Below are 23047 nucleotides of genomic sequence, written 5' to 3' on the forward strand. Positions count from 1 at the left end.
CTGATAAGTAGGGTATATATTTTGATTTTTCATCGAGATATATCGGGTAATTTATGTGCTCAGACATAGACTTAACATAAACATATTTCCGGCTGAATATGGAAAAGGTAAACAACTCTGGAATCGAGCACAAACAGAAAAATTCCGAATGGCAAGTCTTCCTGACTTTTCGAGTCGAAAAATTGTGAATTTGCAGGCCTTATTTTACTTATAGAAGAGGTGAACCTCCGTATGATACCCCGGTAGTGTCAAATTTATATCCAGTGCCTTTTTCTGGCTGCTACAGCTCCTCAAAGTTGACCAATTTTTTCGAGATTTTGCACTGAAAGTGTTTCATTCCCCAAAATACCGATCCTACGAAAAATCTAATTACATATTCGTGATTTACGATCTCGAATTAGTAGGTGAAATGACCTGGGTCGATATAGCTAAATGAATACATTTTTTTCGGATTTCGTTGGTGGAGCGTGGTTAGCAGACGGCATTCTTCAAAATCAAAATTTTTTTATTTTTCGAACGATAGCAACCCGGGTCATTTTACTAACTAACTCGAGGTCGTAGATCACGAATATGCAATCAGATTTTTTGTAGGATCAGTATTTTGGGATACAAATCACTTTAAGTGGAAAATTTCGAAAAAATAGGTAAACTTTGAGAAGCTGCAACAGCCAGAAAAAAAAAAGACTGGACATAAGCTGATTTTTTTATTATAGAATGGTTCTTCGCGAATAAAAAAACCAACTTTTATTCATCTACCGTTAACAGTTTAGATTTTATGATTTTTTTCAGCGAAGGTTCAAAATTTACGATTTTTTATGGACCATATCTTGAAAACTAATTCTTTCAGCAAAATTCCGTTTGCATACTCGTAATCTATGTCCTCAATTTAGTAAATACTCTAATTTTGGTGGAAATCGGAGAGATCGAAAATTTTTCAAATTTTCCATACATATGCATGGAAAAAATTGCGATTTTTCGAAAAATATTCTTGGTATCCGATCAAAACCAAATTGATACTGTACAATAATTCGAGAGCGTAGAACACGAATATGCAAACAGATATTTTTTTCAAAACTTATTTTTCAAGTTATGGTTGATGGAAAATTCGAAAATTTGGACCTTCGCGGAAAAAAATCATAAAATCTCAATTTTTCGCGGTAGATAAATGAAAGTTAGATTTTTCTATTCGCAAAAGATTAACCTTTCACCAAAAAAATCAGCATAAGTCCACTGCCTTTTTTCTGGCTGCTACAGCTCTTCAAAGTTGACCAAATGTAAAATAATTGAGGAAACTTTTTGGAGTGTTTCAGCCTATAGGAAGATTCTCTTCTGGTTTTTTTCTTCCTGGAAGGTATAATTTTCCACAGAAGTTATGCAGGAAAATGAAAGTTCTTGCACTTTGTATCTGTGCATTTCAGTATTTCAATTTTTCTTCGGTGGTGTTGCTGTCATCTCTGTATCTTTGCTTGTAACTGTTTTCGCAGGTTTCAAGTTTCTCCTATTCTCCTGTTGTTCAGTATCTTTAGTTCTTGGTTCTTCTTGCTTTGGTGGTAACCTAGTGTGACTCCTAGGTATGTCTAGTTCTTGTCCATGTGGTTCCTTCCTATAAATAGATCAGGAACAAAGTTTCCATCGAGTGACACTCAAATTCACATAATCCTTTTGTTTGCCGACCGCTGTAGAGCACAGTCGAATGATCAATAGTGCCGGAAGATAGAAACAACAATCCCATTAATGTCGACGTAACTGACTGGGGCTGGGGCGGCATCTCGATCCTCAGTAGCCGGAGGACTTTTAATTTAAAAAGTTCACTCCAGCGGCGCGTCACTCACGTCGAATGCTAATTGGATTATGATGGTCCCTGCCGGTTGGCACTTTTTATGGCGGCATCATCTGGCAGTCCCTTTTATGCTCAGACAAGCCGGTCGCTGCGCTGCCCTGGTTTTCATCGAATTAAAAATCGAGCGTTCTCTGCCATTCAGCTCGCGGAGGAAGCTGAGGACCTTTAAACTTTGGTATTCATTGGCTTCGGATCGATGGGACTCTTCGTATCTTCGGGAATGGTGTTTCCGTTTATGTTATGTTTTTGGTCCGTTCAAGTTGAAAAAAGTGTCTCACGCGCGAATAAAGAGGTTCTAGATAGGGGGCTGAGGATTCAATCTAAGTGCCACTTGGTACTGGTATTTATCTGGATAAAAATTAACTCAAAAGGCGAGGTTCAGGGGGGTCTTTGAATCTAGTTCATTTCTAGCAATTGGCAGCCCTTGTATATCATTCCAATAGTCATGGTAGGTCATGGACTTGTTGGCATAGACCTGAGACATGAGATCATGGCTTCCATTTCACTTCCTACAGCAGGAGTTGACAATATCAAAAGAAGACACAACTTTCGTCATTCGTTATGGGTTTATGCAAGCCTACTGAGAATAACTAGGTCTGTTTGGCTTCCCGATTACTCAGAAATCAAGGGAAATGAAGAGGCCACTACACTTGCCAGTAAAGAAGTGATATAGGAAGACTTTCAGGAGAAGGCAAACACTGTGAATTCTATTTCTCTCCTTGATGTGACTCACGTTTGTGATTTCACGTCTTCTGGACTAGAATGAAGCACACTTCTCTTAAGAGATGATACAGTAATCCCTCTCTACATTCACCGGAAATCTTCGATCCGTTACCAACCTACCAACTCTAAAAAAATCCCCCATCAACTTGCGTAAACAATGTGGCAGACACGGCATATCTACACGACGTATTCCGGAAAACACAAGTATCGAAAGAGTCATCTGCCATCTGTCCGATAGACGTCTTTCTAATTATTACAAGCGGTTAATTAATGGTCGCTCCGGGGAACTACATAACACCGCCAATTAAATATAAATCTGAAGGCGTACGTATTAATCACAAATTACTTAGCCGGATTTAAATTACATCTCGCCGCAATACTGACCTGTCAAACCATAACCGGTTGATTAATTGATTCTAACTCGCTGTTTTCCGCATCCTTCTTCGTTTGGATTATGATGTGAGTCTACAAAGTAGCTCCTGAGCGTCTTCGATGGTAAACAAAGAAGAAACTATTAGTTTTTATTCAGAATTTTGGCTCGCATCTCAAAATTCTGACTTGTACCTCAGGATTCTGACTTATTTTTATAGAATTATGCCTTGAATCTCAGAATGCTGACTTATATTTCAGAATTCTGTCTTGTATCTCAGGATTCTGACTTGTTTTCATAGAATTTTGACTTGTGTCTCAGAATTATGCCTTGTAACTCAGAATGCTGACTTATATTTCAGAATTCTGTCTTGTTTCTCAGATTTCTGACTTGTCTCTCAGAATTCTGACTTGTATCTCAGAATTCTGACTTGTATCTCAGAATTCTGATTTGTATCTCAGAATTTTGACTTGTTTTTATAGAATTTTGACTTGTTTTTATAGAATTTTGACTTGTGTTTAGGATTATGCCTTGTAACTCGGAATGGTGACTTATATTTCAGAATTCTGTCTTGTTTCTCAGAATTCTGACTTGTATCTCAGGATTATGCATTGTAACTCAGAATTCTGACTCGTATCTCAGAATTTCGCCTTGTTAATTCTTATATGGCACTTCAACGCTTTCGTAGCTTCCAGAAAAATTCTTATGATGTTAAATCCAGAGAACTTTTTCTATCGAATCCACTCTTGATCCGACTGGCATCACAAGTTCCCACCCCTCGGAAAGATTTCACCCCTAAACCTCCCCGTACACCGCACATCTTGATTTGTTATTCTCACGTCGTGTGAACCACGTCGACCTTATGCGACTTAGCCTGACGTGAAACGTAAAATAGTGCGGAAAACATTGAGATTCATGTGGCTGCGTAGCGTATTGAGTCGAACGCTTCCTTCCCTTCTGTCTGACCGGATTAGGGAACAACGAGCTACATTCTGTCCGGTCAGGTGCGGAGAGAATCCCTAATATGCCGACGTCATTTATTCCTGATTCGGGGAGTAAGCGGTAAAGTTTCGGGATAACAAACACTGCTCTCACGGGGGTTGGATTAGTTGGATTTTGCCGGAGAAGCGATGGTTTTTGCTCTGGGAGAGGGTTTCGAATTGCAGAAGGACTCTCGATTCGACAACAACTTGAGGAAGTGATTGAAGTGGGATGGTGGAATTTTCCAGGTTTATAATTGGTTATTGCCTCCAATTTTGATCCAATGCGACCTTTTCGGATATTGAAGTTGCAGGTAGATACACAAGCTGTCTATATTTATACTCAAGAACATCTCAAAATTGATTGATTTTGGACGCTCATATCATTAAATCGAAGAGGTGCTTTCGAGGGCTACTCTGTCGAGTACGCCATCTGTGGTCTGGTAGGCGAATGCCACTCGGGTCGCCTGTAGAACCCTGCCATATGCGGACTTGAATAATCGACACACCGTTAACAACAACGAACAATTCTGACCAATTTCATATCAAGTTATGTTGTGACCAAAAATGTTTTTGTAAAATACCGAGTGCTACTAAATAAGTTTGCCTGTGCATATTGAAAAAGAGTGTTCGAGAATGAGTCCATCGCTGAAAAGACTTCCCAGCCTTTTCGGCGTTTAGGGGCGAACCCGTGAGCACTCACCAGATCGGAAAGTCTCCCCTAAGGGCCATAATTTGTCCACCCCCCACCCCCCTAAACCGTGCGGTGTACGCCTCGGAGGAAAAAGGACCCGAGACCCAGGGCTGCTGCAAATGTAGTGTAAACACGATTCGAACTTTAAATTGAGCAGAATGGATCGGCGTCACGTGACAAGAAGTTATATTTTCATCTTGGGAAAGAGGCGATCGCCCAGCGCCACTCTTGCAGGTCGGGTCTGCACCCCCAACCCCTCCTACCCCATCTTCCCCGTTTGACTCGCGCTGAGGTTGCCATTATTTAAATTTCGCATTGCCGAGAGCCTGCAAATTGATTTCTTCGCCGTCTTTTCCACCCTTCCCGCTCCGCGACGACAGGGGAGGGTGGAGGGCTGATGGATTTACTTATAATTACATTTTTCCGGGGTTCGGAGTTGATATTTAATTAACTGGAAAATGCGGCAGCCGTTTCGCGTCCCGAGCGATGAGCCGCTTAGGGCGGGGTGGATGAGGATTAGTCGAATTGTTATTAAGACGAATCTCTGACCCCCGCTGATATCGATATACCGAATTTATCGCTTAATTCCGCTCTGAGGAATTGGCGAATTCATTTCGGCGCGCCCTCTGGGATTTTCGTTGACGCTTCAAAGCTTGAAGGCTGCTAATGGCTGGCAGATTGATTGCGTTGTGCGTGATTCAGCCCTCAAAATAAGTCATTTCAACAAAATCATCTATATAACATATAAAATATTCAAGATGGCTGAGCTACAACCCCTGGAAGTTCGACAAAATTTCAGTAAATTTCGATACGGGACTGTGGAAGTTGAAAGAATGGTTCAATACTGCCGAGTCTATCTGATTAGTTGCATCAGGTCACACGAAAAAATTGTTGTATCTTGCCATACAAGTTTCGTGGCACCTAGCTGATATAGAAGACACAAGGAACTTCGCTCAAAGTAGCTCAATATAGTTCTGTTTTCATTCAATATAGATGATTTCAAAATAATAGAGATGACCGCAAGGTGTCGCTAGCAACTGGGACAAAAACCGCCTGACAAACTTTAGTCAGACAAACCTAATGTTCATGCTTGGTTAAGGCTCGCTGGATAAAAAATAAGAAAAAACTAGAAATGGTAAATAACTTATTGAAAAAACGTACGAATCAGTTCTTCGCAAAGTAGGCCCTTCTCTTGCTCCCCATCCCTGTTCATTTATTCCTTGGGAGTACGAATTTCCTCGCTTTTCCCGTTTGCCGATCTCTTCCTCGCGTTTTTTCCCATCAATTCGAATCATATTCAGAAAGAGATAAATCTGAATCTGCCTGCGCCCCAAGATACCGGGGAAGGATCTCGTCCCTGAATCAGGGTCGCCATCCCCCTTCCTTTTATAAACCCCAAAATGCGGCTTCCGAAGCGGCGTAGCATGAATAACAAAGGAGCTCGAAAGTTTTTGTCTTCTGCCGGTAAAATGTCGACATTTCTCTTCCGCGAAATTCCGTGCAAATTTCGCTCCAGCTCGATTCCCATGCCCCCTCGTATTTCTTTTACCGATATGAGGCCTCATTATCCTTTCAGGGGTGTTCTCGCTGCTTCTTTTCAACAGACTCGTCCCATGTTGGTCTGTTTTTCATGCGCGATGGGATTCGTAACTTGTTTAATTTTAGAGGAGAGAATAAACCTTTGAATATATTATGTATTTCTCTCCAATTTCCGCTGTGTAGTGATTTCAAAATTCCGTCAACTTGATCTTCGATAGGTGAATCAATATCTATTTTCCTCGATTTGTTCTTGGTCCTATAAGCCAATTGCACTCGTTTTACCCGTATCAATAAACTTTTTTAAATGAATTGATTAATTACTCTGCTGGTGACTTAGTAACCTCAATATTGGCTTATTTGCAGATGAGCGGCATCCCTTACCGAAATGAGAAAGGAAAACCCTGAATGTACAGATAGTTGTTATATTTGATACTCAGAGTTTTATGTCTTGTAATTGTAATTTTACAGTCTTTGTGTTAGTTTGTTATTTATCAGAAAATTTGTTGCTATTCTTCAAATATACTGTGAAAGAAATATTAGTTTCATTGATTCTGTCTTAGATAGTATAGAGTGCAGAGTGATATTCAAGTCAACCTAAAAGAATTCAAAACAAAGACAATCAGTTTCCAAAATAAACCTCTAAGGATAAAAAAATGAAGATTCTGATTTCGAGGCAGTTCCAGAGAACCAATAAAGAAATAGTCCTTTGTCTACTGGACTCAAATGTGTGAAATTTGTCACCGGACAAAGGAAAACTTATAGAAGAGATAATTAAAAAAAAAACTGATGTTAGAAAGATAGATAGTTACTTAGTCAGGTCAAAATAAAATAAACCGATCTTTCGATGAAAATCTGTAGACGGCATCCCGTTCTTCGAATCAAAGCGCCCCCTACACTCCGTTGAATCTATTCAGGAATTAATCAGAACCTCTCGACATCATCCCCTTTGGGAAAAAATTAAAAATAACCCTCCCTCTCCCAGATGAAGTTCGAGATGCTTTCTCCGCATCTTCATATTAAGAATTTAGAACACGAAAATTGAATACCATGCAGAATAAGATGACGGAAAAATCCAATTACATTTTTCAAAGCGGATTTCATAAAGTTTTCCGACGACCTGGAAAAAAGAAAAGGCGTTCGGTTTCGGCCTCGTCTACTCATTTTAATTTTATTACGTTAAGCAATTTAATTTCGGTCTCTGGGGCGTCCCTTTCGACTGGAAGTTTTTCCGGGTGCTGCTGCCCCCGTAGCCCGCCCCTCCTGAGACGGGGGACAGGATTATCTCCGAGGGCTTCTTTGTCCTATCTTCACCTTACGCGTGAGTTGCTGGATCAATGAACTTCGGAATTCCTCTTCGAATGATGCCGAGAACGGAGACGATGAGGGTTTCTGGGTATAGGGGGGGGTTTCAGCAGGGGAAAACAGCCCCAACCAGAAGTTTTGATCTGATACAAGAGTTTCGATTTAAATGGACTCTAGCGAGAATAGAGAAAACACGAGGTATCATAATTTTTTCTCGAGAATCTGTGACCAAATTCTGTTGGATTAATTTTGGGACACTCTGTAGAGCAACCTTCGAAAAGGCAACAAATTATAACCAAAGGTTGCATAAGTATTTGACCTGAATCAAACAATCTAAAACATATCTACGAGTTCACGAAAAATAACCCATTATTTCCAAAGGTACAAAACCAATCAGACTGAAAAACTTTCGTGTTTTTCGTCATATCCCTGCATCAGTTATTGCCCGAATTGGATGATTCTCCAAAATGAAAGACTTACCCCAATTTCCTCCTTTTTAATGGAAACGACGGGGATAATCCAACATAAATCACGTGGGGGTATGAAAGACTGGATACAAGTCACATTGTAAGGACAAAGGGTGGCTTAATACTTCCCATCCGACATTAATCCACCCTTCTGCTTAAAATGAAAGGCGGAAAAGAGAGCGGCGTCTGCTAGCGGGGTGGGAAAGTTTACCCTTGGAGAAATATTTGGTTTTTGTCCTTTGAGCGCACTGTAAAAATATATCCGGTCTTTTGCGACTTACTGGATGCCTTCTTTTGGATTTTACGAGGAAGTTTCCAAGCTGATTAATTTCTGTGAAAAGGGCTTATAACTTTTGAGTGCATCTAAATATATTTGTTTTGATTGTACCATTCTACTTCAATGAAACTCTCAAAAGGTGATATCCCTTTTATAGTTCCATCATGAAGATGGCATTTTATGGTACAAATTGGAGGCAAGAATGACTTGAAGGGTATCCTTTGGTAACAGAGAGTGTACAGTTATTAAAAACACACCGATCATCTAAGAACAAGCCATCAATTTGGCTTCTGAAAAGATACCGAAAGAACTATGTTATGATTCAACTGACTCAAGAATTTCAGTAAAATGATCATGCACAGCGAAGGGACTTCCTTCAATGGATTGTTTAACATCAACAATTTAATGCTGATTTTTCGAGTCAAATCAAACCAGAAGATAAAGCTCCTTTTTATCAAGATAGCCTCGTTAGTTGTACAAATCAATATATTAACGTTGATAATACACATTAACAGGAATAGAAGAGAAAGAGAATCGAATAAATAAATTAAGAGTATGTGGGTTTCGTGCTAAATGGTTGAATTCTAAATTCACGCCTAAGATTTAAAACCAGAGACCATCTGCCAAGAGGTCTATGAAAATCTCTGTTAGTTTTCAGTCCTTAGTTCCTAGAAAGGATAAATAAGCTTGATTCTGGTAATCATTTTCCTCTTCTGGCTCTTTCCTTTGGTTTTTGATTTCCCGCACCAGCCTTTAATTTCGTCGACAGCTTCTTGTCATATTCGTTCTATGGTCTTTGCTAGGGATGTCGAATTGCTATTCTAGCCTCCTCAGCGTATATCGCCAGCTGACGCCCTTCATTCTCACACCCGACATAAATTATTCCGATCTTTTTTCAATTTCCACTTTCACCCCGCTACGGCACTGCCCATACCTCCCCTATCCGCTCTCCCCCTTCGCTCTGACTTACCGCTTTATCCGCCAGATTTCAGGCGCACTCACCCGCAAAGTTGAGTGAGCAGATAAGCCGATTTCTGATCCCCCAGAATGTCACATCCCTGTGCGCCTCGTGTGTGCCGTCGACTTAGCAGATCCTTTGACAAGCTACAACGCCAGAATGAAATGTTTATCGCGACAACGGATATTATTGAAGCCCTCTATTGTTACGCGAGCTAGGGCGCAAAAAAGGGATATCGACGACACGGGGTGGTGGTTGGAAATTTCTAATTGATTCTCTTCAACGTCGGTCGAATGGGCTTGGGGATATTTGATGAATGGAATAGGAGCTAGACCTCATTATTTATGTGTGGTGGCTTCCTCTGTTGAAGATGTAAGGGAATGAGCCCAGTGACTTCCACCTACTGCACCTGTGGCCTTTGGGAAGGTGATCATTATCGAATCTTTGACTGAGGAAGTTCCAGTAGGGATCAAGAACTTGGCACAAGCTAGTCCGAAGAATGAGGCCCACCTATCAACATCATACAACGTAAACAACATTCGCTGTTAGGCAGACGCCATTGCTAAACGATGTTTTGAGGCCTCTCCTATTGTCCAGAGCTGACCATCAGGATAACCGAAGGACTGCAAGATGATACATGACTCTGTGGATAAAATACCAACAGTAGATATGCTTTTGCAACTTTATCTTAGGTCTGCGACTATTTAGGCTGTCATTCACTCTCATGCTGCCTTAACAGAATTTCTTCAATCTCCATTTCATCTATGTACATTCAAACTACCTCGTACTAGACCTACTGGCCTCTACTACTAGCAAGCACAAGCACTTTCACCAATTTTTTTTGTGTGTAGCAGGGGTACACCCTCTCCTGAGGGAGAACGAGTCTGAGGATTCTCACTCTCCTGAGCTCGAGACCCACTAAAAACCCTTAACTGCTTCTTGAACATTGGTTCCGGGCATTCGCCTATAAACCGTCCATCTCTTAGTCGGTTTTTTTCTCGCATACTATCGTGCTGGGATTTATGTGTTTATCTTCTATTGGATAACACTTTATTGGATTTTTCAATAAGTTTCCGTACTTATTTTAATCTCTTTTTAATTGATCTCTTGGTCTCCTTCGGTAAATTCGCAATCTCCTTTTGTCTTCCTCTGGGTCGTACTCCACTAGTCTCCTGAGTTCTTGATTCGTATGGTTTTTCGCTGTTTTGAATAATTTCTCTGCTTTTCTGTTCATGAATTCCTTTATGGTTTCCCATTTTAGGTCCCTACAAATCTGTCTATTCCTGACAAACCAAGGTGCATCTATTGCACATCGCAGCAGCTTGTTTTCAGTGGCCTGAATTCTTTTGATATGGCTCTTTGTCGCGAAACCCCAGGCAACTGATCCATAATTTAGTTGAGGCCTAGCAACGGTTTTGATTATCTTCAATTTTGTCTACATGTGGCTTCTCCTTCCTATCAGAGGGTAGAGTCTTTTCAACACTGCTTTCGTTTTGTCGATTGCTTGTTCGATATGACTTTTCCAAGTACATCCTTTGTCAAGAGTTATTCCTAAATATTTGGCTTCATTTTTCACATCGAAAGGTTGATGGTTAAAATAAGAATTATATTCACAACATAACCACACCCAAAATACGATTGTATCTAAGGGGTCTACCTGAGAAAATCCTGAAGATCTTTCTCGAAGCTGTTGCACGTCTAACATTGTATTTTTTTTTTCCAGCAACAAAGACCCGACCTGCCAAGACTCCTGCAACAGATGCATGCGCAACAACTACCATCCCACGCCGCTCCACCGTTACCCATGATGCCTCATCCAGGTCTAGCTGGAGCACCACCAAGTTCAGCTGCCAGTTTGTTGGGTTTATCTGGGGCCTTAGGAGCCCCCGGTCAACATCCCCTGGCTATGCTGGCCGGCAAGCCGGACATGCACAGGTCGGATGACGTCAAGTCGAACAGCGGTGAGTAAAATCTTATTTTCATCCGATTTACCGGAAGTGTGTGACATGGAAACCGCGAAAGAAGGCTCATATGTTGGGAAATCATCTCCAAATATCCTCACGTTTGGCAACCGTGCTCTTTTACTCGAATTTGATTAACGCGCGGGGTCCCGACGCGTCGAAGAAGGTTGTTTGTTTCGCCCCGGAGAAGTCCTCGTGCCTTTTATGTCACATTATCGTGAACGAGCCATAAACGATGTGGTGGCTGAGAGCGAACAAGAAGAGATCTCTCGGGTTGTCATGCCAACCGGATATTACGGGCGTTCTCGCCGATGCTCCATTTCGTCGGCCCCCCCGTCTCGTCTACGACTCGAGCACGTTCTAGACGGTGCAGACGGCATGTTAACTCATCGCAGAAAGAGATAAACCTTCTAAGGAGAAACGAAACGGTTTGGCGGAAGCTGAGGGGTTTTCAATTGGCAACATTGTTTCAAGTGACAGATAGTTTGACAGTTGACAGATAGTTTGACAGTTGACAGATAGTTTGACAGTTGACAGTTGAATTATGACATTTCATCATGAATCTGTGACGATGAAATCGGGAGTACTTTCGAGCATATTCAAATGATTCTGGTTTGCGCTGGGTTTGTCCTGTCCTGTGTTCCTGGCTCTTCGTGTGATCTATATTGGTTGTGCTGTCGTGTCCCAAGCAATTTTATTTCATACTGTTGTGATTGCAGCCTAAACCCTTTCCTGCACCGAACATCACCGATTGGAGAAAGCTCAGGCGTTCGGAGTGGATTCTCTAACTTCTTGAAGGTACTGGAGTTGTAACACCTCATCCATATGGTCCTTATTGACAGCTCTAGAATGCAGTTGGTGGACACGCCATCAACAGTCCCGTGAACATGACAAGGGCTTGAATGGCTACACCAGAACTCGGAACAAGGGTGTGGAAGAACCTGATAATTGATAACGCCTATAACTTCGTCTGCAAATTGCCCCGATACGGCCCTGTTACTCGTGAAACGTTTCGCCGCCTGTAGGAAACGGATCCATACACGTTCGCCGATTCCGCGTCATTTCCTCCTTCTTTTTACGGTTCTCGTGTGAGGCAAAGGCGTTAAAGGAACTGGAAGTCGCTCAAGTGTCGGTAATGCCATCTAACAACCGCGCATAAACGATAGGCTATAGGAGCCGTGCCGGTTCTCGAAGCGAATAAATTACTTCGGGAGCCGCCAGGACCGGGCCGGCGTAGATGGTTTGTCGGCGGAGATCAAAGTCGATGAATTCACATCGGTGTTTGGATATTTTGGAATGTTGGCATGAATTTGGACGACGTTTAAGGCTTGTATTGGATTGAAATAATGCAATAACTGAGATATACAATCGAATTTATCTCGATTTTGCTGTGACCAAATGGTAAAAGCACAGTAGTCACATTTCAGTATCATAACCGATCTGTACAGAACAAGGTGAAAGACCAATTTGGCGCTGGGTGATTTCGCCTCATTTTGAGAATAATTCGCTCTAGGAAAATCCTGTGTTTTATCCATCCCTGAACTGGCTGACGCAATCATCAGTGAGGTAAGCTAAGCCTCTTTCCACCCTACATATCTATCGAAGCAAATGTGAAGAATTCGTTTCTTGGATCTTTACTATTTCAAATAGGGAGGCCCCATCATAGGATACTTTAGATGAGTGCGCCATCTCTCGTTCGGTAGGCGAGTGTTTCACCTAGGCAGCGCATGCCGTTTGTAGATTCCTGTCAAGTGGAGCCACGGTGTAGCTTTGCCCCAACGGATATTATTGAAGCCCTCTATTGTTACGCGAGATAGGGCGCAAAAAAGGGATATCGACGACACGGGGTGGTGGTGGTGGTTGGAAATTTCTAATTGATTCTCTTCAACGTCGGTCGAATGGACTTGGGGATATTTGATGAATGGAATAGGAGCTAGACCTCATTATTTATGTGAGGTGGCTTTCTCTGTTGAAGATGTAAGGGAATGAGCCCAGTGACTTCCACCTACTCTGGGAAGGTGATCTTTATCGAATCTTTGATTGAGGAAGTTCCAGTAGGGATCAAGAGCTTGGCACAAGCTAGTCCTAAGAATGAGGCCCACCTATCAACATCATACAACGTAAACAACATTCGCTGTTAGGCAGACGCCATTGCTAAACGATGTTTAAAGGCCTGTCCTATTGTCCAGAGCTGACCATCAGGATAACCGAAGGACTGCAAGATGATACATGACTCTGTGGATAAAATACCAACAGTAGACATGCTTTTGCAACTTTATCTTAGGTCTGCGACTATTTAGGCTGTCATTCACTCTCATGCTGCCTTAACAGAATTTCTTCAATCTCCATTTCATCTATGTACATTCAAACTACCTCGTAGTAGTCCACTAGTCTCTTGAGTTCTTGATTCGGATGGTTTTTCGCTGTTTCGAATAATTTCTCCGCTTTTCTAACCATGAATTCCGTTATGGTTTCCCATTTTAGGTTCTTATAAATCTGTCTATTACTGACAGGTGACAGGGTTAAAGACCAATTTGGCGCTGGGTGATTTCGCCTCATTTTGAGAATAATTCGCCCTAGGAAAATCCTGTGTTTTATCCATCCCTGAACTGGCTGACGCAATCATCAGTAAGGTTAGCTAAGCCTCTTTCCACCCTACATATCTATCGAAGCAAATGTGAAGAATTCGTTTCTTGGATCTTTACTATTTCAAATAGGGAGGCCCCATCATAGGATACTATAGATGAGTGCTCCATCTCTCGTTCGGTAGGCGAATCTTTTACCTAGGCAGCGTATACCGTTTGTAGATTCCTGTCAAGTGGAGCCACGGTGTAGCTTTGCCTCACAGTAAACAAATGAATGTAGGACATAGTGGAAACCGTATTCGAGAGAATTTTCTCTGCCATATATAAATTCGAGAACACAACGCGCCGTGCCTCGATGCGGACCTGCCCCCAAATGCAAATAAATTACTTCCATATGCAAGTTCTCGATGCCGAATAAGTTATCGGATTCTTTGATCCCCAGCTCCCGGAATCGGCAAAGGACATTTCATGTAAATTTTCCATCGATACTTGGGCCCCGCATTCCAAACATATCAAATATTAGATTTCCGTGAACGCTGAATTCATGCCGCCGTCAAGTTACGCCTCGACGCATCTGGGTTCTGATTCAGGATCCCTTTGAACTCGTCTCAGATACCCGCAGATTTGCGGGGGAGACGTCTTCTCCTCGGGTTTGAGATGTCTATCGGGAGATGTATCGGATTAGGAACGTTTCCGTGGGAGTGGGACACTTCAGGTGGCGGTTTTTGATCTTAGAACTCGAGAAAACCTTTTATAATATTCCTAGTATGTACGAAGAAAGGAATTGAAATGGTCTGTTTGAATTCACTTGAATAGCGTACAGTTATTCGATGTTGGAGCGCTTTTATTAAGGATCAAGGTACAGTGGTACTAGAACCTATCCACATGCGCACGCGCTAATGCAGTAATGGCGCGTTTAACGCAAGGCTTCGCAGAAACATCGACATGCGCGTTTCGAGGTTCTAGGGTGTCAGCGAGGGCGTCTAATATACACGCGTCGGTTGCTTCACGCAGGATAAAATTACGCGGACAGTTAATCGCTGTATCTGGACAAAGTCTTCACCTCCCATACACTCTGACGCCGTTGGGACGAATTCTGCCGCATAAATTCCGCTCGTGCATCGTCCTTCTTCAAGTGGGAACGCCGCTCAAGACTTTCAGTTGGGGATTCGCTGAGAATTGAGGCGATTAAGCCCCGTTTTCCCAAAAGTAAATCTCCTGGATGTTTTGAAGGCTCGTTAAAAAGCCGCCGCTCCCATTTGACGGTTCTGGCCGGTCAATTATACCGTTCAGCGGCGCGAACCGCAACTCCCAGCATTCACACTCAATTTGGGACTAATTCGCTTACAATGAATCTTCGTTCAAGTTTTCTCTCCGCGCCCTAATGGGGTATCGACCCCGGAGTTGGAAAGAACTTCGCGATCTCCCCTCGCCCGGAGTTTTCCCGAGATGGAATCGCTTTATTACCATTTGGTAACGTCAAATTTATACAAAGGCCGACCGGGATCCGGCATTAAGAATTGAACAACCCCTTTCCATAATAGAACGCGTTAAATCGCTCGAGAAATTCGCAGGCTACAGGTCGTAAATAAGAGCAGTCTTTGCAGCCGCGTTTTCAGACAAGAGCGTTAAATGGGGTGATGGCCCATACATTTTTCTACGCTTTGACTGTTGGCCGCTTTAGGCCGATAGAAGCAGATTATTGTAGGTGCCATAGATGACAACTATCAGCATGAAGAATCGGGAAACTGATTACTAAGATGCAATGACAATATCTCCCAGATTCATCTTGGATTTGCAGACAAAACCTGAAAAACATTTTTTAGTCATAACCCATGCTCAGCTTCTTTAAGTTAAATGAACATTCTCATGGTGATTATCTGGAGAAAACGAAAGAAAAACTCATTGTTTATAGATGAGGAAATAACTAACCAATCTGCAGAATCCACCCTTTTTTCCTTGAAGTTGAAAGTTTCGAGTTTTTCCCCAGTTGAATCGAAATAATAGAATCAATTCTGAGCGAACAACTCTCCAAGATCATCAAAAAAGTTGCAGCAGGGGAGCGAACTTTTCGCGAACTCCACAAACAACCCTTACCCACGCCTTATTGTATAATTACCGCTAAACAAAGAGCCCAGTTCCAAAAATTATTCCGCGTCGTAGACACGACTTCCTCACCCTTGCAGCGCATCCCCCAAAAACGGGGAAGAGACCGCAGAATACGACCGGGGGGGGGGGCACTGAACACATATTTACAAAGCCACCGCCATCAAGTGCCCTCATTGCGATGGAAATTAGAATCTCGAGTGTTCGCCGGAACATCGGGAGAAAAGTTGGGAATATTTTCCGGGACCCTTGATAATAAGGGTGACTGGGAATATTCTACGTTTTCACATCTAATAGAGGGAGGCTTCACGAAGTGCTTTATAATGGAAAAGTGACTTTTCTCTCGGAGTCTGCCGAGTGTTTTATCGCTATCGAGTTCGCGATCGATGCGTTAGGTGAGAAAATCAAAATTCCGTCAACTTGCCTCTATATACACACCGCTATATGAACGAAAATGAGAGAAGATATAATTTCCATACACAGTTTCATCGAGGGACCAGAATGAATAAAGAATGACGAGAAACAATACGTCTGTCGTATGACAGAACTTGCTTCCGCCACTATAGATACTCCGTGATGAAACACGAAAAGTTTAGCACGGAAAATGCGCAATTTCCTAGACTACGAACGGCAATAAATCACATTTACTGGCGATGGAGAGAGTCAACGGACTAGAAACAGGAAGGAGGAGTTGCATTCGAACCCCAGTACAGAAATTGAAACATATTTTGCTACATTTTCCCTGGACGGGGACGATAAAGCAGTTCCCGATTTATTATACCGCTTGAGCTGCCACTCATGGACCATAAAAATTCTGCCTTTACAAATGTCGATGTCGCTGAAAATGTTCTCGTGGTTTTTTCGGGTCATGTTTGCTCTTACGGGGGAGTTTTTGCTCCCCCATTGTTGCCTCTTGAATAATTTCACGTCCCTCGGGAAAATAAGTTTCAATATGTTCGAACAAATTGTTGGGTTGAAACTCGTGTACTCCTCATCATATCTTATAACAAGGAATGCCTCAATTGAAGTTTCAGTGTGTGACATTCCAGTCCTAAAAATCGATAATGGAATTAACAAAAATTAACTGAAGAAAACGCAATGTTTCACAAAACTTAATGTCATAAAGTTTCGACATGTGCAGATAACACAGCTGTGATCAAGAGATTAAACAATACAACGAAACAATAATTTATAGGATGTCTCTTGACGAATAGTTGTACTTCCGTCGACACAGGTGTAATTATGTCTGGGAGTCATGGATGGGTGTAGGATTCTACAGAGTAAGTAAGGCTTGGTTCAGTCTTGGTGGTACAGGTGGCGTCGTCATGATAATTGTAAAATATTCCTCAAGACGTCCCCCTAGTTTCGCTTAAAGATACCATCTCACGGTTTTGTAGCACTGCACTGTACTTTAGAGGGACAATATTCTCGAAACTGGTCTACAGTTTGTATTTACTCTTGAAATTCCTGCGCTGATTCATGACTAGCTCGCATTAATTGTCGTCTCCATTATGGAAACTGTCAATTTCAGTTTTGGGAGTGTGTTTAAGCTCCAGCTTCGTTTCCTTTTCGTTCAGAGATCTCCTATGTCATTCATAATATGGCTGATAATGTGGGCACTTGTACTGGTTGAAGAGCAGAGCTTAATTCGGTTGGGACACCCTGTAACGATTCAAAAGCGGATAGCCCACTGCGAATACTGCGATAGAGGCTCGAAACGAGAGAGCCCGCATAGAATTTCCATGTCACGTACTTTTTGTTCAAATCACAAGAGCACACAGATCTGACACACGAATGCATCGACGTAAAAACAACGACACGTTCTGTACATTTTATCTCAATTGTTTTCGTCTCGATTGTTCCATGTTGCCGCCGATTGGCCCCGTGTTTGCCGTTTGAATCCCGTTGCCATGGATGCTGCAGGTATCAACTCTGCCGAGGAACGTCACGTGAGTAGTGACTGAATTCGTAATTTCATTATGTTATGTTGTTTGCCCGACGTTGCCTCCGCTCCTTTCCGCCATGTTTTTTTTTTCGTTCGATGTTCTAGGGAAGGAGGGGAAGCGATGCGAAGGTGAAATGAAACCATTATTGATGCATGAACATTTTCAGGATTTGTTTTTTTTCCCGTTTATTCCAGGGATTCTACCTGAATTTTAAGCTACATTCTGTTGCATAATGTTGAAGAGAGGATTACGGCAAGCTGATTTTATTTGATCACTTGATATCGATTTTTTCCAAATAAGTCATGCACGAGGCACGACTTTGATTTGAGGCTCTTATGGCCGAAGCTGTGTGAACTATGGGAGATAAAGAATAATGAAGAAATACAATTCTGCAGAGGGCAGATGTCTATCTTCCCTAGATCACTTTCCGAACTATACAGGGTGAGTCTTCAACTCGTACAAACATTTCAGCATTAGATTCTTGAAGTCAAAAGAAACACTTTGTTTTTGTACCATTTTTCCCGATTCGGCCCTGATAAAAAGATATGGCCGTTTTAAGTTTCCATAATGTGCTATGCCGCCTCCGGAAAAACAAAATTCCCTTCAGAATGACAAGCTGAATCCATGATACTAAACATCTGTGGATCTTTTGAACAGAGTTGTATTCAGCCGAAGTACCCAATTTTTCGAATTTCACAGATATTTTTATTTTTGAACATCATATTACTCGGAAACAGAGCAATGTAGGAGAAAGTATGAAGAATACGTTTATTTCACAAAATGTTCAAATATTCATTAGAGAGCGTCCAACTTAATTACAAGAGTTAGGTTCTTCGAATTTTTGGTTTTTTATAGTACGTTATAGTCGTACTGAGAGAACTGGAAGACTTGGGTGATATCTTGTGTTCGAAAAAGATTCATCAAATAAGTAAAGAACTATATTCCGAAATTCACGTCATTCGATAAAACCGTTTGTGAGATAAAACTAAAAATAATTTTTTTATCGTTTTTCAACAGCCTGTATCTTTTGAACCGAGCCGATTCGGAAAAAATGATAAAGGAAAAAAGTGTTTCTTTCAACCTCAAGAATCTATTGTTAAAATATTTGTACCAATCGAAGACTCACCCTGTATATGACATTTCAAACCGAAAGGAATCTACTTCGATATATTCAATTGTCCGTATTCTGTAGAATTAAGACTTCCCGCCACCTCCGTCGATAATTCCTCAGTTTTTCCTTTCTGTCGGGGCGAATTACAAAACTCCCCATCAGAATTTTAATTTCGCCCTCGCCGACCAACTTATGGAAATGTTTATTCAGATCCGATGCGGCAATTTTAATCTCCCCTCTGAGACCGACGAAAACCCCGAAAACTTCCCTACGAGAGAGCGAGAGAGACGTCTGGGAGACGCCGAACGACACGACGCTCGACGTCGAATAAAATACGGGGCCACGCCGTATCCCATAAGTCGGGCATTAGAAATAATATTTCGTTTTGTTGAGTTAACAGCCCGGCCCGGATGGGGCATATTTCTTGCCGAAAGTGAAATATGGTTTGTAATTTCGCTCAGCCATGAAGTTTGCGGTTTTCGTTGGCCTAGAGGGCGCTCGTAAAATGAAATGTGTAAGACGGCCGAGCAGATCAACGCCGCTGATATACGGCGTTCTCCGCTGTGACTTTTGTGTTGCCCTTTCGACAAATCATTATCTGGTTTTTTGATGGGGGGGAGAGTGGAAGAGTATACTCCATTCACATTTATTTTAGCAGTCGGTTGGCCATGAAATAATTTTCTCAAGTTTTCGTAACTAGAAAGTAAATTTGGCACTCATGAAATGACGGTAATGTCATAACGCCGTTGCCACAACTAATATCAATTTTTATTACGAAAATGCCGAAAGTGATTGAAAAAAGAGACAGGGTTTCAGGAAGTGCTATTTAGAATTCAGGTCAGCTCATTCAAATAGTTATACCCTGATATTCTAAAATCCACAATACGCCAGACGGTAGCGAACATATTCAATGTAAGAGAATTTATATAATATTTCATCTGAGTCTAAACGACTCATATTTCAGCTGAATATTTCCACAATCAGAAAGATTGTGAATGAAGAGAATGACAAAGAATGTCCTTCTATTGGCAGACCCAAAAAAGTGGTGGCATTTGAGAATTTTATGTTTGAGTGAATTAATGCGAAAAGTTTACTACAGGATTTTCGATGAAAATCATCGTAGAATGAGTTCCCGAATATTGATTTTTCAATTTTTCATTTGACTTATCCTATACATTGTTAATGTCTTAAGGTACCAATAAATACCTGATTATTATTATTATCTCGAAGCATTAAGATGAACAACCACAAAAACGCGCCAGATGTCCTATCAATTGTTTATTCATGTGAAATTTTTGTTCAAAGGTGTTCAAAGTTCATCATGTCTTGAAACTTCCTTTAATTCCTTTAACTTATATTGATGCAAGATGATTTTTGTTGAAGAATTTAACATTCTTGTAATTATCTGTCAATTCCTTCGGGAGGTACCCATTCCCAACCACTGCATCATATGCATTTCATTTTGGGGTTGATATTTTTGAAATCTACAACTGATGTTGATTGTTTCTCATGACCTCAAGTATCTACAGTTAAGATATTTGGATGAAATTCCGAAAAGAAACGGCCCATAATTTCATCCGATGATTGATTCCGATGAAACCCACGTTCGAAAAAATTCTTTAAATCGATCATGGAAACGGTTTTCGACAAGCGTTACTTATCCTCTTGTTTACAATTCCATTTTCATTAGGGCCTCCGCTGTTACAACATTTACCGTAGGAAATTATGGGGGTCTCGGGAAAAAAACGGGCTAATTTCCAAGCTGGGGAAACGTGGCCTGCGTCCATTTCGTCCCCTTTCGGACATTTGCCGAATAAATAAACCTGGGGACAGAGCTGCCGCTCGCTCCGTTCTATTTGCCTTTGGGTGCTGTTGGCCGGATATTTATCAGCGCGTTCTGTTTTATATGTAAACAAATTAAACGGACCCCTAGCCCATCTTGCGCTGACCGAAAAACGACGACCTGAATAATTGCTTTACTCTGGGGGCTCTCTTTCGATAATCAAGGGTTGCAGATGCGAATAAATAAGTGGAGTTCTCAGCCAAACAAGTTGCTTCGGCGTTTGAGAAAAACCATTTTAGAAGAGGGTTGAACCAATGTATGGTATACGCCAAGACACTAGCTAAATTGGCGCCAAAAGCGAGGACATATAGAATACCAAGGTATAGAAAAACGCCAAGGACTGGAAAATCCTGGGTGACAAACGGGAAAAGCCAAGACTCCCCCCCCCCGTCCGAAGTTATTATACCGACACAAACTATCCCCCGAAATTCCGAATCAAATTAGCCGGGGGAAGCTGGAGAGGGTCGAACAAGTGACAGATCGTAATGTCTTTCCTCCCCTCCCCCCTTGCCGACGTCGTGCCTTCGGGTGGCGGCCGACACGTGCAATCACACCCTTGAATCTCGATTACAACATTAACAACCCCCGGGGTTCGCATCCCCTACGCCCGAAAGTTTCCGTTCTTGGATATTGAGACGCTTGCGGTGGAAGTTCGAAACTCGACACGACGTTACGCGTTCATTTTGACCTTTTAGGAGGTTACAAGGGGACGCTTCAATTTGCACGCCGGAAGTCCCATGTTGGTAGGCTTTATGGGGTATCACCTGGCCTCTAAAGTTCATTATATCCAAGAATGTCCTCTTCGTTGCCTGTCGCGCTCTGGAAATAATTGGTGCGCAATTGACTTTCGGACGTGAAGCGGTCCCGTATAGTCAAAAGCCTGAGACTGCGATCTCACAGAGGCGTCGTTCTTCTGACACCTGTACGACCTTTTTGACGGCATAATCGACAAACGTATTTACACGTTCTTTTCTTCTCGTGGCCTTTTCTCTGACGGACAAACCAGCCCGCGTAAGCCCACTATTTATACAAATATTAGAAATTCTCACGTATAAATAGACCCGTTTGCACCAAACGCACTTAGTGTTAAGTGTCCCTTAAAACGAACCCTTAATTTAAATTACGTTGCACCAACTGTTGAGTAACATTTAAATGGCTAAAGCTAGCCTTAAATTCAAGCGCTCCTGTAATGACCACTTAGGTATTTAAGGACGGGATTCCAACCTAAAATAATTTGTCGAACTCATAAACTGGCTGTAGAACTGCTGTGGTTTTTCTAATAACGTCAAGTACCTTTTATTTGACAATTATCAATAATAATGCTAATTCAGCAACAATAAAATGTCACTCTTTGATAATAATATAATAGTTTACTTGACAATGACTGACAGGACAATGAAGTCAGGTTAATGAAATGACAACGATCATCGGCAACCGACTAACCAATGAAAAGGCTTTATTGGACTAGAATGAAGTTCCACCAAAATAAAAAATTGAAATATCACTAGATATCAAAACTTAAGGGCCCCTTACTTAAGATTCTGCAGTCGTGCAACTGGCAATAAAATTAAGCGTCCATTAACTTTAAACTAAGCTTAGTTAAGTACCCATTCTAAGGGGGATTGGTGCGAACGGGCCTTAGAAATTCTTACGTATAAATAGACCCGTTTGCACCAAACGCACTTATTGTTAAGTGTCCCTTAAAACGAACCCTTAATTTAAATTACGTGGCACCAACTGTTGAGTGACATTTAAATGGCTAAAGCTAGCCTTAAATTCAAGCGCTCCTGTAATGACCACTTAGGTATTTAAGGACGGGATTCTAACCTGAAATAATTTGTTGAATTCATAAACTGGCTGCAGAACTGTGGTTTTTCTAATAACGTCAAGTACCTTTTATTTGACAATCCATTTCATTGTCAATAGTAATGCTAATTCAGCAACAAAAATTAGTCAGTCTTTGATAATAATAGTTTACTTGACACTGACTGACAGGACAATAAAGTTAGGTTAATGGAATGACAACGATCATCGGCAATCGGACAACCAATGAAAAGGCTTTATTGGACTAGAATGAAGTTGCACCAAAATAAAAAACTGAAATATCACTAGATATCAAAACTTAAGGGCCCCTTACTTAAGATTCTGTTAAGCCGCAGTCGTGCAACTGGAAATAAAATAAAGCGTCCATTAACTTTAAGCGACACTTAGTTAAGAACTCATTTTAAGGGGGATTGGTGCAAACGGGCCTTAGTGCTGTGTGTTCTGTTCCCTATGCCACTTAGTATAGTTCCTGGTGTGATAAATCTTTATATTTTTCATTATAAATAAAGATTGAGCCCTGT

The 23047-nt window shown here is 41.5% G+C and overlaps 1 protein-coding gene across 3 annotated transcripts in view; it reads left to right on the forward strand.

Moving 5' to 3' along the window:
- The window catches only part of LOC123315813 (transducin-like enhancer protein 3-B), a 149826-nt gene that overhangs the window by 83682 nt on the left and 43097 nt on the right, over positions 1-23047 (forward strand). For all 3 annotated transcript variants that reach the window (XM_044901674.1, XM_044901672.1, XM_044901673.1), the window contains exons 6-7: positions 10874-11111; positions 17726-17751. In XM_044901674.1, coding sequence (XP_044757609.1) covers positions 10874-11111; positions 17726-17751 — 264 coding nt within the window. The remainder of the gene's footprint in view (positions 1-10873; positions 11112-17725; positions 17752-23047) is intronic.

This window comes from Coccinella septempunctata, chromosome 6, assembly GCF_907165205.1.
Source record: "Coccinella septempunctata chromosome 6, icCocSept1.1, whole genome shotgun sequence".
NCBI lineage: Eukaryota > Metazoa > Arthropoda > Insecta > Coleoptera > Coccinellidae > Coccinella > Coccinella septempunctata.